A 14547-nucleotide genomic window follows, 5' to 3' on the forward strand; every position below is an offset into this window, starting at 1 on the left:
CCTGTATTTGAAACCTGCAACCAGATGGTTTAATACCTGGGGGACCCTACCTTTTACTGGAAAGGATTGCTATACAGGTCAAACACAGCATTGGGATCGTGACGTGCCTTTCTGATCTCAGCTGTAGGCACAGCTACGCAGCACCCGCTTTATATGAGCACTGTGAGACTTTCCAATCCATTATCTGGAACCAGTGAATACACATATTTGGAGTATTCGCATACTGAACAAGTACAGGTTCAGTATCTCATTGTGTCCGTGAGTACATTGGATTTACACACTTAATCACAAACAGGCAAGCATGAAGAGATCTCTTGGGATGGAGTTATATATTTGATTAACTTCTTAATATACCCCCAGGACATACTTGAAAACGAGAGGTAACTCTCAATGTATTACTTCCTGGTAAAATATTTTTATAAATAAATAATATCTGCATCCAGATCACACAATGACTGTGACTTTATTTGCCTGGATTTGTTTTATCCCAAACTCCAGATACTGTACTCTATTGATGGTCCAAATCAGTGTATTTAGCAGTCCCATTTAATATGTTTTATAAGGGTATTTCTCCACCTAATAGTGGAATTTGTGCTATTTGACCGCAACAACTTCTTTACCTCTCAATACAAAGCACCCCCACAAATCCTCTATTCACACCCTCTATCTACTCCTTCCTGCTGCTGGGGATCTCCACTAAGCCTAAAGCCAGACATACACACCTGAGTTCACCCATGCCTCCCTGCCACCTCTTCCCCTGTAAAGTGTGTTAACCCTTACAACTTGCCCCACAAATCAAGCATCCCAATAGCCTGCACTCATGGCTATTGTCCCACACTCAGTCACTCCTACCACCCATTGTGACCAAGCATTGCCTTCTACAGCACTTATTCCCTCACCTGCTGTCTCTGTAAGTTTCCCCTCAAACCTCTTAGATTGTAAGCTCTTCGGGCAGGGATTTGCTTTCCTATTGTCTGATTTTGCTGCGCTTATTGTATTATTATAACTCCCTGTACTGTATTCTTTGTGAAGTGCTGAGTACACTTTTGGCGCTATATAAATACAAGGTCATTTTTATGGTTATTATTTTATCTGTTGTGAATCACATTATTATCACTGTTTTAAATATATGCTAACTGTATGTCTAATAGGCAGTAGCCTAAAAAAAAATATTGTTCTGCTAATAATTTGAGAAAAGCACCTCTATTAATCTTGTGTCTATTGGAATGTTATCTGTGCTGGTCCTTCCCCCGGTGTGGATGTGTTTTATGGCTGGAGGTGTCAAAAGGTTCCTGAAAGCAAGTGATGAAAGATTGTGTATGTGTATCAGTGAATTAACATGAATGGAGAGCCCACAGTATATACAGTGCTTTACAAAAGGGGTGTGTGGAGTGGGAGTTAATATAAATGGTGTGGGTGGGTGTGGAAATGTGAGAGATAGTAGCATAACTAAAAGTGTGTGTGGATACTATGTGGTCCCTATTGGTGTATAGGTATGGAAAAACAAGGAGTATTGGTATGTGTAAGAGACAGCTGTGTGTGCATACATATAGCACAGTATGTACAGACATGGTCTTAAGCGCTCATGGGGAGAGAGTTCACTTGTGTCAGTAATGACTCATAAAATTTCGATCTCTGTTTAGGCCACCGTTAAGTGTCCCGAACAGTTGCATAAATTTGTATTCATGCAACCGTCTCTCTTTCTGAGGGTTGCCATACTCAAAGGTAATCTTAAAACACCGAAAGAGAGACGGTTGCATGAATACAAATTTATGGTGTACTGTGCCAGGACATATGCAGAAATGCAAAATGATTATTACTAAGGTCAACGTTTCAGCTATAGGGAGCCTTTTTCAGGACTTGGAGCGCTGAAATGCGGACCTTTGTAATACACTTTTTGCAATTAATAGTTTTAATTTTGCCTGTTTCTGATGGAAATGATCAAATACTGCAAAGAAATAGATATGCATAATTGTGTGGGCAATCTAACCATCTGCATGCAGAGACCTTTCTTTGCCAGAAGTTTAAACTTCCACTGCAATACTTGAACTCTTCAACACTTGCTTTTAGATTGCATTAGATTTTGAGACAGATTAAACTAGTCTTGCTATAGTCATCTCGTGTATATTTCTTAGATCTGTGCTGGCACTTCTTATATAAATTGTTGCTGAAAAAATATTGCCTGGTACGCAGAGGTATTGCAGCTTTTTCATCACGTGCACACCTGTCCTACGGACAGTTTTCCCACAAAATGGATATTTGGGGTACACGAAAAGTTTGGTGGCCTGCTGTGCAGATTCCAGGTGTAAGGACCGGACATCACTAGGAAATAATAGTGACAGCACTGCGGAGCAGGCAAAGGTGTACAGTAGTATGCGTAAATTAGCTGGGTGGGAACAACCTAGAACTATATTGCACAAACAGCAAAAATCATATCCGGTTAAATGGGAAAGACAGATAGGTGCGCCTGGAGCTCAATCAATTTCTGCTGAATGGCTACTGTAGTTGTTGGCTAGAGCAGAGCTGCTTAATTCTCAAGGGGGGGTTAATCATAAAATGGCAATAGTACTGAGCAAGGCACTGTTACACAGAATCTCCCATTGAATTCATTGGGAGTTTCCATGAAATAGTACCCCAATCAATACTACCACAATTTAATGAATAAACCTATACCAGATTTCTTACGTGCAATAGATAACCCCACCATAATACCAATACCCCCAAGCTAGATGTCTACTAGCTGTCATTTTTGCCTCCTCCCACTCCTTTATCCCGCACATTCTGTGAATCTTCAAATTATATCCTTTCCACCTCCGCACTATTGCAAATATATCTCCATTACTCACGGAACAACCCACCATAATTCTTATTCACTTACTCATTAGATCCTGACTGGACTACTGTAACCTGGTCCTAGTATGGTCTCCCCGTCTGCTGTTTGTCTCCTATCCGGTCCATTCTAAATGCTTCTGCCAGGCCCATTTACTGCACTAACCGCTCTTCTTCTACGGCACCATTATGCAAGTCAGTACATTGGCTACCCATACCCCACAGAAAAATATGGCAGAATAACGTTTTTTAATGTTAAAAGATAAGTCGAGATTTCCAACTCACACACGTTACTTTGTTAAAAAGCAGTTGAATGCAATGCTTTCCAGCACAGGTGTTGTTGAGTCCTCCAGTCTTTAAGGTATATCCACAGCATGCTGAAACTGGGCTGGTGAGATCCCTCCTGAGGGCCGCCTGCTCCCCACAATCCTTGGCTCTCCCCCTCCCTACATGCGCTGCTGTTAGTCCGCTCTGGCCTGCCCTTTGATCCTGGATTCCTCCTGCACTTCCGGATATGACACAATTGTGATGTCAGAGTGAACTAGGGTGACTCAGCTTGGACACCCTACGCGTTTCGCAAACTTTTGCTTCGTCAGGGGACTCTCGGGGAAATCTCGACTTTTATCTTTTTAACATTAAAAAACATTATTATACCTATCACCCTCGAAGATCATCCTGACCCAAGCTAAGTGCATATATACAGTACATATATTACAAATTAGTATAAATGCTATATATTATTCCTGTGTTTCGCCACCATTTCTCTTTTCTCTCTTTATTTATTTTTTAATTGCTTCTCACACAGGGGATTGCCCATGCGCCCTGGAACGTCCAACCTTTCTTTGCCATAGACTTTGTGGGGGATTTGGGAATCCCTCTTGTTTGGACTTTGGCTGTAGGACCACCACTTTTGTGTGATGTAGGTTGTGTTATTAACTTGAGTGTCACCTGCTGCTTTTTTTATATATATATATATATATATATATATTTATATATATATATATATAAAGCAGCAGGTGACACTCAGGTTAATAACACAACCTACATATATATATATATATCCATATTTGTTAAGGTGTTTAGCACTTTCAATTTTTGTGTTAATTATACAGTATGTACCTATTAGTGTGTGTACCGTATATGTATGTGTTGTGGGGGTGTAATATTCATGCATGTGTTGCGGCTCTCTGAATATTTTGGACACCATTTGTTTTTATAACATGGCTCTTTTCCTTGAAAGGTTGAAGACCCCTGTTCTAGTGGAATACATATATTACGATATAATTTTTATTTTTTATTTTGAACTCCTCCCTCTACTCTGGTACCTTTCCATTCTCCTTCAAACATGCGACAGTTATACCATTACTCAAAAACAGCAAGCTTGACCCTACCTGTCTTTCTAACTATCGACCTGTCTCCCTCCTACCTTTTGCCTCTAAACTCCTTGAACGTCTTGTATTCTGTCGCTTGCTCCATTTTCTCACCTCCTATTCTCTCTTAGACCCTCTACAATCTGGCTTCCGCACTGCTCACTCCACGGAAACAGCCCTCACTAAAATAACTGATGACCTCCATGCTGCCAAAGACAGAGGTCATTACACTCTGCTCATATTACTCAACCTCTCTGCAGCATTTGACACCGTGGACCATCCTCTTCTCATTCACATTCTCCATACTCTTGGTATTCGGAACAAAGCTCTATCCTGGATTTCCTCTTACCTGTCCCATCGTACTTTCAGTGTCTCGTCTGCTAACACCTCCTCCTCCTCTATTGATCTCTCTGTGGGGGTACCCCAGGGCTCTGTCCTGGGACCTCTTCTCTTTTCTCTGTATGCACTCTAGCTGACCTAATAACATCTCTTGTGTTTAAATATCACCTCCTTATACTTCCTCCCAAACCTAGCCCTACTCCCTCCTTCCACATTACTTTTGGAAGTACGATCATTCACCCAGCAGCCCAAGCATGCTGCTTAGGGTGACACTTAACTCCTCTCTCACATTCTCATCTCACATTCAAGACGTTTCTAAAACCTGTCGCTTTTTCCTCCATAATATCACAAAGATATGCCCGTTCCTCTGTTGCTCGACTGCAAAACTCTGACACAGACCCTCATTCTCTCCCGTCTTGATTACTGAAACCTCCTGCTGTCCGGCCTTCCTGCCTCTCACCTGTCTCCCTTACAATCTATCCTTAACGCTGCTGCCAGAATCACTCTGCTCTTTCCTAAATCTGCCTCAGCGTCTCCCCTCCTGAAATCCATTTCCTGGCTTCCTATCAAATCCCACATCTAACACTCAGTTCTCCTCCTCACTTTTAAAGCTTTACACTCTTCTGCTCCTCCTTACATCTCAGCCCTAATTTCTCACTATGCGCCATCCCAACTCTTGCGTTCTTCTCAAGGATGTCTTCTTTCTACCCCCTTTGTATCTAAAGCCCTCTCCCACCTTAAACCTTTTTCGCTGACTGACCCGCACCTCTGGAATGCCCTTACCCTCAATACCCGACTAGCACCCTGTCTATCCACCTTTAAGACCCACCTTAAGACACACTTGCTTAAAGAAGCATATGAGTAGCACTGTGGCTAATACTATACACAAGATACATAAAGCTTGGCCCCCTGCAGACGCACTTACCCGAACGTCCTCCTACTGTCTGTACGTTCTCCCTACCTACCAATTAGATTGTAAGCTCCTCGGAGCAGGGACTCCTCTTCCTTAATGTTACTTTTATGTCTGAAGCACTTATTCCCATGACCTGTTATTTATATTATCTGTTATTTATTTGATTACCCCGTGTATTACTACTGTGAAGCGCCATGTACATTAATGGCGCTATATAAATAAAGACATACAATACAATAATTATAATCTCTTTTTTTTTCTCGTTCAGGGTGGTGAACACTGTTATTACCAGGGTCAAATTCGAGGAAACCCCACTTCATTTGTGGCTCTGTCAACTTGTCATGGACTTCAGTAAGTGTCTGTTTCTGTGTTTGTCATGTGGTGCAGTAACAGCTGATAACACTGTCCTACACGGCAAGCCTGTCTGGTACTTTCGCAGTTACGTCCATTATAAAAAGTGAAATTACAATAAAAATGACATATTCTAAAATATTACATTTAGTTGATCTCCCCTCGTGTTGTTTTTTGTGGGTCCACGTAAAGCTGCACTCAATGGTGCCATTTCTAGGACAATAACGTGCCTTGTGTGTAATTGCATAAATCTTACTCTGACATCTGAAGAGCATTTTTTTCCATTTGAAAAAAAAAACATTCTTTTTTAAATGGTGGTTTCCTGGTGTTGTCTTTTTTTTAAAATCTGCCGCTAGACCAGTGGTTCCCAAACTTTTTCAGTTCAAGGCTCCCCAGGGCGATCAGGATTTTTCCGCGGCGCCCAAAGTAAAAACAAAGGTGTATATACATACCTAACAGTTGCAGTGCGCAGTTGGTGTCTCTCTCAGACACTCTCACACACTCTCACTCTCTTACTCTCTGACCTCACACTCTCTCTCTCAGACACACACTCTCTCTCAGACATACACTCTCTCAGATACACACTCTCTCTCAGACACACTCTCTCTCTCAGACACACACTCTCTCTCAGACACACACTCTCTCTCAGACACACACTCTCTCTGACCTCACTCTCTCTCTCTCTGACCTCACTCTCTCTCTCAGACCTCACTCTCTCTCTCTCTGACCTCACTCTCTCTCTCTGACCTCACTCTCTCTCTCAGACCTCACTCTCTCTTTCAGACCTCTCTCTCTCTCAGACCTCACTCTCTCTCTCAGACCTCACTCTCTCTCTCTCTCAGACCTCACTCTCTCTCTCTCTCTCTCAGACCTCACTCTCTCTCTCTCAGACCTCACTCTCTCTCTCAGACCTCACTCTCTCTCTCTCAGACCTCACTCTCTCTCTGTCAGACCTCACTCTCTCTCTCTCCCTCTCCCTCTCAGACCTCACTCTCTCTCTCTCAGACCTCACTCTCTCTCTCAGACCTCACTCTCTCTCTCTCAGACCTCACTCTCTCTCTCTCTCAGACCTCACTCTCTCTCTCTCAGACCTCACTCTCACTCTCTCTCTCTGACCTCACTCTCTCTCTCAGACCTCACTCTCTCTCTCTCAGACCTCACTCTCTCTCTCTCTCTCTGACCTCACTCTCTCTCTCAGACCTCACTCTCTCTTTCAGACCTCACTCTCTCTCTCAGACCTCACTACTCTTTCAGACCTCACTCTCTCTCTCTCAGACCTCACTCTCTCTCACTCTCTCTCTCTCTCAGACCTCACTCTCTCTCTCTCTCTCTCTCTCTCTCTCTCTCTCTCTCTCTCTCAGACCTCACTCTCTCTCTCTCAGACCTCACTCTCTCTCTCTCAGACCTCACTCTCTCTCACTCTCTCTCTCTCTCAGACCTCACTCTCTCTCTCTCTCTCAGACCTCACTCTCTCTCTCTCAGACACACACTCTCTCTGACCTCACTCTCTCTCTCTCTGACCTCACTCTCTCTCTCAGACCTCACTCTCTCTCTCTCTGACCTCACTCTCTCTCTCTGACCTCACTCTCTCTCTCAGACCTCACTCTCTCTTTCAGACCTCTCTCTCTCTCAGACCTCACTCTCTCTCTCAGACCTCACTCTCTCTCTCTCTCAGACCTCACTCTCTCTCTCTCTCTCTCAGACCTCACTCTCTCTCTCTCAGACCTCACTCTCTCTCTCAGACCTCACTCTCTCTCTCTCAGACCTCACTCTCTCTCTGTCAGACCTCACTCTCTCTCTCTCCCTCTCTCTCTCAGACCTCACTCTCTCTCTCTCAGACCTCACTCTCTCTCTCAGACCTCACTCTCTCTCTCTCAGACCTCACTCTCTCTCTCTCTCAGACCTCACTCTCTCTCTCTCAGACCTCACTCTCACTCTCTCTCTCTGACCTCACTCTCTCTCTCAGACCTCACTCTCTCTCTCTCAGACCTCACTCTCTCTCTCTCTCTCTGACCTCACTCTCTCTCTCAGACCTCACTCTCTCTTTCAGACCTCACTCTCTCTCTCAGACCTCACTACTCTTTCAGACCTCACTCTCTCTCTCTCAGACCTCACTCTCTCTCACTCTCTCTCTCTCTCAGACCTCACTCTCTCTCTCTCTCTCTCTCTCTCTCTCTCTCTCTCTCTCTCAGACCTCACTCTCTCTCTCTCAGACCTCACTCTCTCTCTCTCAGACCTCACTCTCTCTCACTCTCTCTCTCTCTCAGACCTCACTCTCTCTCTCTCTCTCAGACCTCACTCTCTCTCTCTCTCTCTCAGACCTCACTCTCTCTCTCAGACCTCACTCTCTCTCTCTCAGACCTCACTCTCTCTCTCTCAGACCTCTCTCTCTCTCTCTCTCTCTCTCTCTCAGACCTCTCTCTCTCTCTCTCTCTCTCTCTCTCTCTCTCTCTCTCTCTCAGAACTCTCTCTCTCTCAGACCTCTCTCTCTTTCTCTCTCTCAGACCTCTCTCTCTCTCAGACCCCTCTCTCAGACCTCACTCTCTATCTCAGACCTCTCTCTCTCTCAGACCTCTCTCTCTCAGACCTCACTCTCTATCTCAGACCTCACTCTCTCTCTCTCAGACCTCACTCTCTCTCTCAGACCTCACTCTCTCTCTCAGACATCACTCTCTCTCTCTCTCTCTCTCTCTCAGACCTCTCTCTCTCTCTCAGACCTCTCTCTCTCAGACCTCTCTCTCTCTCAGACCTCACTCTCTCTCTCTGACCTCACTCTCTCTCAGACCTCACTCTCTCTCTCTCTCTCTCTCAGACCTCTCTCTCTCTCTCTCAGACCTCACTCTCTCTCTCTCAGACCTCACTCTCTCTCAGACCTCACTCTCTCTCAGACCTCACTCTCTCAGACCTCACTCTCTCTCAGACCTCACTCTCTTTCTCAGACATCACTCTCTCTCTCTCAGACCTCACTCTCTCTCTCTCTGACCTCACTCTCTCTCAGACCTCACTCTCTCTCTCTCTCTCTCTCTCTCTCTCAGACCTCTCTCTCTCTCTCTCTCTCTCTCTCTCTCTCAGACCTCACTCTCTCTCTCTCAGACCTCACTCTCTCTCAGACCTCTCTCTCTTAGACCTCTCTCTCAGACCTTACTCTCTCTCTCTCTCAGACCTCTCTCTCTCTCTCTCTCTCAGACCTCACTCTCTCAGACCTCACTCTCTCTCAGACCTCTCTCTCTCAGACCTCACTCTCTCTCAGACCTCTCTCTCTCAGACCTCTCTCTCAGACCTTACTCTCTCTCTCTCTCAGACCTCTCTCTCTCTCTCTCTCTCTCAGACCTCACTCTCTCAGACCTCACTCTCTCTCAGACCTCACTCTCTCAGACCTCACTCTCTCTCAGACCTCACTCTCTCAGACCTCACTCTCTCTCAGACCTCACTCTCTCTCTCTCTCTCTCTCTCTCTCTCTCTCTCTCTCTCTCTCTCTCTCTCTCTCTCAGACCTCTCTCTCTCTCAGACCTCTCTCTCAGACCTCTCTCTCTCTCTCTCTCTCTCAGACCTCTCTCTCTCTCTCTCTCAGACCTCTCTCTCTCTCAGACCTCTCTCTCAGACCTCTCTCTCTCTCTGACCTCTCTCTCTCTCTGACCTCACTCTCTCTCTCTGACCTCACTCTCTCTCTCTGACCTCACTCTCTCTCTCTCAGACACACACACACACACACACACTCACTCTGTCAGACACAGACACACACACACACTCACAGACAGACAGACACTCGCTATCACAGACAGATAGACACTCTCACAGACAGACACTCTCACAGACAGACAGACACTCTCACAGACAGACACTCACAGACAGACAGACACTCTCACAGACAGACAGACACTCTCACAGACAGACAGACACTCTCACAGACAGACAGACACTCTCACAGACAGACAGACACTCACAGACAGACAGACACTCTCACAGAGAGACAGACAGACACTCTCACAGACAGACAGACAGACAGACACTCTCACAGACAGACAGACACTCTCACAGACAGACAGACACTCACAGAGAGACAGACCCTCTCACAGACAGACACTCTCACTCTCTCAGACAGACACTCTCACTGTCTCAGACAGACACTCGCACTCTCTCAGACAGACACTCTCACTCTCTCAGACAGACACTCACTCACTCTCTCAGACAGACACTCACTCACTCTCTTAGACACACTCTCTCTCTCAGACACACTCTCTCAGACACACTCTCTTTCACTCTCTCAGACACACTCTCTCTCACAGACACACTCTCACTCTCTCAGACACACTCTCACTCTCTCAGACACACTCTCTCAGACACACTCTCTCTCTCTCTAACACACTCTCTCTCACTCTCTGACACACTCTCTCTCACTCTCTCAGACACACTCTCTCTCACTCTCTCAGACACACTCTCTCTCACTCTCTCAGACACACTCTCTCTCACTCTCTCAGACACACTCTCTCTCAATCTCTCAGACACACTCTCTCTCACTCTCTCAGACACACTCTCTCTCACTCTCACAGACACACTCTCTCAGACACACTCTCTCAGACACACTCTCTCTCTCTCTGACACACTCTCTCTCACTCTCTGACACACTCTCTCTCACTCTCTCAGACACACTCTCTCACTCTCTCAGACACACTCTCTCTCACTCTCTCAGACACACTCTCTCTCACTCTCTCAGACACACTCTCTCTCACTCTCTCAGACACACTCTCTCTCACTCTCTCAGACACACTCTCTCAGGGAGGGAGGAAAGGCAGGAGATCCGTGCAGGCAGCTCCCTGCACACAAATAAATACACACACACACACAAATAAATACACACACACACACACACAAATAAATACACACACACACACACACAAATAAATACACACACACACAAATAAATACACACACACACAAATAAATACACACACACACACACACAGATACACACATTGGAGAGCAGTGGAGAGCAGAGGCAGCGACGGATGTGAGTGACTGGGGTGAAGGGGGGGAGGAAAGGCATGCGATCCGTGCAGGCAGCTCCCTGCACACAGTCACTGGACAGGCAAATGTACACCTCTCTCTGCCTCCCCTCCCCCCCACCTTCTCCTATCACCCCCCTACCTTCTCCTATCACCCGGGGCAGAAGGGGACGGGACACCGCGCAGCCACAGGAGCCAGGAGCAGGAAGGCAGACACACACACTCACCGTGTGCTCTGCACAAAGCGGAAGCCCCGCCCCCGGCTTCCTCTGACCTGTAGCCAATCCCCTGCGGCCCGGCTGGCATGAAGCAGTGATGGTGGGGAGGGATAATCGGAGTGATGGTGGGGAGGCTAGTCGCGGGGCCCCTCTAGGCAAGCCACGGCGCACCGGGGTGCCGCGGCGCACAGATTGGGAAACACTGCGCTAGACGCACTTTGGTAATTTTGGAAGTCTGCAATTCCTACGCCCTAAGCACTATGAACACTTTTGACCACAGATGAGTGACATTTGTCATCTGTGTGTGCTTGGCAAAAAAAAATCAGGAGTAAAGGATAGCTCTCGGGAACGAGGTTGCCACCTTCTTTTGAAGGGTAACCCGGAGACTTTTTGCAATTACATTTTTTACATGTATTTATTTGATTTATATATTTATTTCTCTTACTTTCAGTGGTGGCGGTGGCGGCGTCTCCCCCCGCAAGGTCCAGTCAGCATGGCTCCGCGACATCAAATTGTGCGCGTTCCCATGACAACGTGACGTCACGTGATGCTGCGGCGCCATGCCGTGTGATGTTGCCATCACAACAGGACGCCTTATGGCGTTATGGCGCCGAGGCAGCACATGACGCCCATTGTCACTGCCAAGCATCATGTAGCGTCCCGTAGTCTTGGCAAAGCTGCGCCATTTGACAGGGATTTGCAGGGGGAAATGCCGATGCACAGAGATTTTTGTGGCTAATCCCGTAGCCCGGAGATATGTGGTCGAACCCCGTAGTCTCCAGGTCAAACCCGGAAGGGTGGCAACCCTGCTCGGGAAGGCAACTATATTTATTTCCAGAACACCAACACTGGAGAATCTTTTCAGAAAAATTATTTTGTATCCACACACCAAAAAAGTTCATTAGATGGTTGGCAAATGGCTAGGTGATAGAGAAACAGTGATATAAATCACAAAAGAAGGTAGTGCTAAAATGTAAAAAAACAAGTAGTGACAGAATTGGCACTCTCACTTGCTTGTGATAAGGGTTATTCTATTGTAATCATCTTTTCGGTCACCAGACGGGAGCCTTTTGACTAGATATAGCAAACCAACCCAGTGACAAACCTTTTAACCTCCCTCTCCCTGATGCAGCGGGAACAAACGTGTCAGAAACCGGTGACGCAGTTAAGCAATGGGAATAACATAATAGCAAAGTTACTATACAAGTGGGATATAGCACGGGCAAAAGCATAAAAAATGTCCACACAAATAGAAAAATCCTATATTCAACAAATGTAGAGAAATCCCCAAATAAAAAAGACACAACAAGGAGAATAGATTGTTATTGTTGTGTCTCTAGGATATAAGTTTCGACGATGGAAAAAAGCTTCATCATGTTGTATGCCTATTTCACATATTACGCATCCGAGCACATACGCTGCTCCTCAGGATGTTGGAATAAAGAATTGTACTCCCAAAAAGTGTATGAAACGTATCAGCCGGAGGCACATCACCTGCTTGTGTGTCACAGGTTTATACACCTGCAGGATGGATGTCCTCGGAGCGTACATCCTGTAATATCAGAGTGAATGATCATCGGTGTGTGAGATAACAGCTGTGCCAGGCACCTGCCCCATGTCAGACTCAATAACCAGAAACAACACACACGATGTGTTTGCCCTGCCACATTTCACGGGGCGTATCCTCAATTATGAAAGCAGTATAAAAACATCTTTTAGCAGCTACCCCTCGATCAGAGATTTCATTTTAAATTTTTTAGGGTATTTGAACCAGGATACGTCCCGGAACATGGCTGCCCCAGTCTCATCTTTCAGAGCACTCACGGAAATATTTCTTCATAGTACAGGGGTGCTCAACTGCAATCCTCAAGCTCCCCCAACAGGTCAGGTTTTCAGGATATCCCTGCTTCAGCACAGGTGGCTCAATCAGTTCCTGCTTCAGCATAGGTGGCTCAATTAGAGGGCCAGTTGAAGACTGAGCCTCTGATTGAGCCACCTGTGCTGCAGCTGGGATTTCCTGAAAGCCTGACCTGTTGTGAGGGCTCGAGGACTGGCGTTGAGCATCCCTGCCATAGTAGAGCATGTTTCTATTTTGCAAACTTATTGGGAGTAATGGAGATAAATATTCCCAGAGAGAAGGCTAGGATGGCCATGTTAACTCCCTAGTGCCAAAGAAACCTGCAGTTACATGTGAAGCAAATGTTTAATGGTAGATAAGTGGACAGACGTGTTTTGACCCTTGTATATGTACATGTTTTGACCCATGTCTATGGACGTGTTTTGACCCTTGTATATGGACGTGTTTTGACCCTTGTATATGGACGTGTTTTGACCCTTGTATATGGACGTGTTTTGACCCTTGTATATGGACGTGTTTTGACCCTTGTATATGGCCATGTTTTGACCCTTGTATATGGACGTGTTTTGACCCTATTGCAACACTTATAATCCTTCTTGCCCAGAGGGACTGGCTTCTTCAGTAGACTGTGACAGTGCTGCCCTCTACTGGTAAACTAGAAGTACCAATTTTAGTTTCATTGCTTTTGAAACCCTTCATAGGGAACGAGATTATATGTGCGACCATGGGTAACAAATCAGCATTACACATTGTATTTGAAAAAACAACTTTAAACAACTTTTGGAGAACGGCCGCTTCAGACTATAAAGAATTGACCCCAACATGTGGATGCTATACTTCCTTTCTGTACAAGGACGTTGCTGATGTTTCCAGGACACTTTCCAACGAATAATTCCTTTCTTAGATTTGTGTTTCTGGAATACGTGGTTGAGTGTGTTAACTTTAGGTACGAGTTGCACATTCAGTTAGCCTCGTTTTGTGTTACTGAAATGTAGAACGACTGTAAGTGAATCACAAAGGTTTGGATAGGGAAATAATAGCAATATCTTTCTTCTTACTTCTCCCCCTTCAAATAATTAATAAAATCAGCATAGCCCTGAGCCAGCATTCCCAGGAAGGAGGCTATTGAAAGTTCTTATAGTTATTGAAGGTATTGAGGTGGATCCACACTGAACACCATATTCATGCAAGATTTAAACTCTGCTAAAATCTGTCCTACAGTATGTAAGGATTCATTTTAACCCGAACCCTACCAAATGAGAACCTTAGAACTGTGCCTGTAGCACAATCTATGTCTCGTAAAGTTTCCATCAAGTAGTTAATATAAATAACCTTCCGTGACATTGATTTAGAAACGTTTTTCTGCCTTTACAGCGGAATGTTCTCTGATGGAAATCAAACATATCTCATTGAACCTGGCGAGAAATACAACCCAAACGTGAGTATGCAGTCTTTTAACAGTGTTAACGGTGTAGTGAAAAAAATAGAAAAAAATAAACAAGGGGTAACTATCAACAGCCATGTGGCTCACACTAATATAGAAACCCCTCAAAAATAGGTGGTGTATCCGGCAGTACTGATGGCTCAAGGTACTGTAGCATTTCAATGGTATTCTTTATTGTGAGGAGATGCTGAGCTTAGTACAACGGGTTGGGTCCCAACCTGA

At 45.4% G+C, this 14547-nt stretch overlaps 1 protein-coding gene across 9 annotated transcripts in view; it reads left to right on the top strand.

The window, feature by feature from the left end:
* Positions 1 to 14547, top strand: part of ADAM22 (ADAM metallopeptidase domain 22) — a 280087-nt gene that overhangs the window by 113778 nt on the left and 151762 nt on the right. For all 9 annotated transcript variants that reach the window (XM_075587468.1, XM_075587460.1, XM_075587463.1 and 6 more), the window contains 2 exons: positions 5720 to 5802; positions 14256 to 14319. In XM_075587468.1, coding sequence (XP_075443583.1) covers positions 5720 to 5802; positions 14256 to 14319 — 147 coding nt within the window. The remainder of the gene's footprint in view (positions 1 to 5719; positions 5803 to 14255; positions 14320 to 14547) is intronic.

The sequence above is a fragment of the Ascaphus truei genome, chromosome 2 (genome assembly GCF_040206685.1).
Source record: "Ascaphus truei isolate aAscTru1 chromosome 2, aAscTru1.hap1, whole genome shotgun sequence".
NCBI classification, from domain to species: Eukaryota; Metazoa; Chordata; class Amphibia; order Anura; family Ascaphidae; genus Ascaphus; species Ascaphus truei.